We start from the raw sequence: 2,529 nt of genomic DNA, 5'->3' as shown, positions 1-2,529 counted from the left end.
TGCTGAACAAATAGAGTTTGTCCCTATCCAGCCTTTGCCAGCACCGCAATGTAATTTTTCTGGTAATTTAGCTTATAATGGGACAGAGTCTCTTGAACTTCAGAAAGCATTAGGGAATCAGCAGAATGTAGGACAGCAGCATCAAATTGCTGGGCAGGGGCTCTTAGTTCAAGAACCAGACGGATTAATGGTTGCCACTCCAGCACAGACGCTTACCGACACTCTTGATGACCTAATAGCAGGTGGGTTAAGAAATATACCTATTTTTGCATTAATCTGTGTGCTCAGTTTCCCTCTCTCTCCTTCCCTCTAAAAACATCTTGGGGTTTTCTAGTTTGGGAATACTTAAGAATAAAGTTCCTAATTAGTGCTGTTAATCCTAACAGTGACTTCAATTCTAACACGAGACTTTTAAGTATCTTTTTTCCAATGTGCAAAACTTCCTGTACTGGAGACCTGTTTTAGCCCCTTTGGCCTCATCTTTTTCTGTGCTTCTTTAAGAAGCATATAATAAGTGATCAGTAGTGCCCATTAGGAAACCTGGAAGTGTGACAGTTTTATATCTTCTGTAGAATTTTCTATATAGGCTTATACCTCAGTGACTTTCTTCAGTGTAGTAGCCATCTCTAGAAAAATCCAATTATTGTCACTTGTATGGACAAATGTGTCCCTCTCCTTGCTGCTGGAGGTGTTGCTGCAGTTTAAACACAGCCCAGAATCTGCGCACAATCGCTCTGTTCTGTAATGACTTGCATTTTCAGAATACCCGCTAAACCCTGGTTGTTGTACAGGAATATCTGCTTGTTAGATATAACATGGCAAAAAATATATGCTGTTATCTGGATGAAAACCAAAAATCCAAATGTCCTTCCATTGGTTGATAACGGTGTGAAGAGGAATGGAAGTTCCCACACATGGGGGTTGTGTGAGTCCCCCTGTGCAAAAAGAGGTATTGTTTTGGTTGGCTTCATTTCATGGATCTGACTAGGATTGATGTTTGCTGCTGGAGGTATGTAGGATATAGCCAGTGTTACTTGGTCTGTAGTTTTTGGTGTGGGTTTTTTTTTTTTAATTTGCTGTTTTTCACCTTTTCTTTGCACCTTTTGTCTGTCCCTCAGCCCTGGTCTTTCCCCTGCCTCTGCCACCCCTCCCCTTCATCGTCACTACTCTGTCCTCTTTATTTCGAGGCTGTGGAGATGTGCGGTATGACCTTTTGCCAGTCCTTCCTGGGAACTGTTAGAATGGTAATTGCATCAAGCTCATGCAAGTCAAGACTGCCTGCAACTCTGCAACCTCACCTGGAACCTGTAGTTGGGGAGTAGTGTGGTGCGTGTACCAGCTCCCTTCAGCTGCATGGTGTAATTTGGATAAATCCTCTTGCAGGACAGAGAATCGGTCGTAGTTCCCCCTTTGCTGGCATGGTGTGCCTCCCTCCCCCGCTCTACAGTGCTCTTTAGAGTATTCAGCCAACGTTAAAGCAAAGATGCAATTGGATTATTCTGGAATTTTGTTACTGCAGATTTAGTCTGGGAGTGTGTGAGGAGGAGAATTGGAATGGTTAACGGGAAAACATCATTGACAAGGACTTAATTTTGGAGTGGTTCCTGTTGCTGACAGTTGAACGTATCTAACACGAGACCATGTGGTACTTACCCTTTCATGGTTAGCAGCTGTGTATTACATCCAAAATACTCGGTGCACCCAAAATGAAAAACTGGTGCAGTCAGCCGAGTGCGAGAACTGTGCCATTTGAAAAAAGATTGCAAACAACCAGAAAAACTTCATCTTAAAAATAATTTAAAAAACCGTGAGTAGACATCAGCTCATTTTCTGAAACTGTTTACTGTTTTTGCTAAGTAGCTGAAGACATTTTTTGCTAAGAAGTGAGGTTTACTCTTTTCAAAAATCAATACAAACAACACGCTCTTAAACAGCTATTAGAAACTATATGTTAGGAAATGCAACTCAAGGAAACTTTAGCTGTCCAATTACAGAGGCTTCTGCAAAAATGTATTGATGTTGCTTTATTTAAGGATATTTTCTTCTGAAATTCATAAGTTTGTTTTACTTCCCTACCCCCAAAAAATTGTTGGAAAAGAGTCAGATTTTTGCTCACTTTAAAAATACAGACTGAGTAAAAGAGTGACCCCTGTGTAAATTGGAATCCTACTGTTTCTCTTATTTATGTACATTTAAGAGCAAACTGTAAATCTGCCTACTCATACTAAAACTCTTGATCCATACTTAAAACGCACTTGACCATTTTCCACAAACTAGCCCATTAGTCCTTAATTTTGTAGAGAAGTCTTGAGCAATAGAAACTGTTATGAGAGCTGATTTTTACATGCATGCTGCAGATGCCAGGTAAAATTGTTAAGGGGCGCGTGCTGGGTGCGTGGGAAGTCTGTCTCCTAAGAAGCTCTGTCTGGTGCTCGGATGTGCCGAGGAAGTGTCCCCTTTGATGGCGGTACCACTGGTGGAGCTGCAGTGGTGGTGGTGAGCGACTCTTGGTTTAGAAGAGGTATGAAT

At 41.5% G+C, this 2,529-nt stretch overlaps 1 protein-coding gene across 1 annotated transcript in view; it reads left to right on the top strand.

Annotated features, from left to right (window-relative positions):
* The window catches only part of LOC104470247 (ankyrin repeat and KH domain-containing protein 1-like), a gene marked incomplete at its 5' end in the record, with an annotated part of 98,155 nt that overhangs the window by 62,858 nt on the left and 32,768 nt on the right, over window positions 1-2,529 (top strand). The window contains 1 exon segment of the mRNA XM_010085097.1: window positions 1-242. This exon segment is cut by the window's left edge and continues 11 nt beyond it. Coding sequence (XP_010083399.1) covers window positions 1-242 — 242 coding nt within the window.

The sequence above is a fragment of the Pterocles gutturalis genome, unplaced genomic scaffold, assembly GCF_000699245.1.
Source record: "Pterocles gutturalis isolate BGI_N339 unplaced genomic scaffold, ASM69924v1 scaffold31215, whole genome shotgun sequence".
NCBI classification, from domain to species: Eukaryota; Metazoa; Chordata; class Aves; order Pterocliformes; family Pteroclidae; genus Pterocles; species Pterocles gutturalis.
Note: the sequence above shows the minus strand (reverse complement) of the source record. Positions and strands in the feature narration are given on the sequence as shown.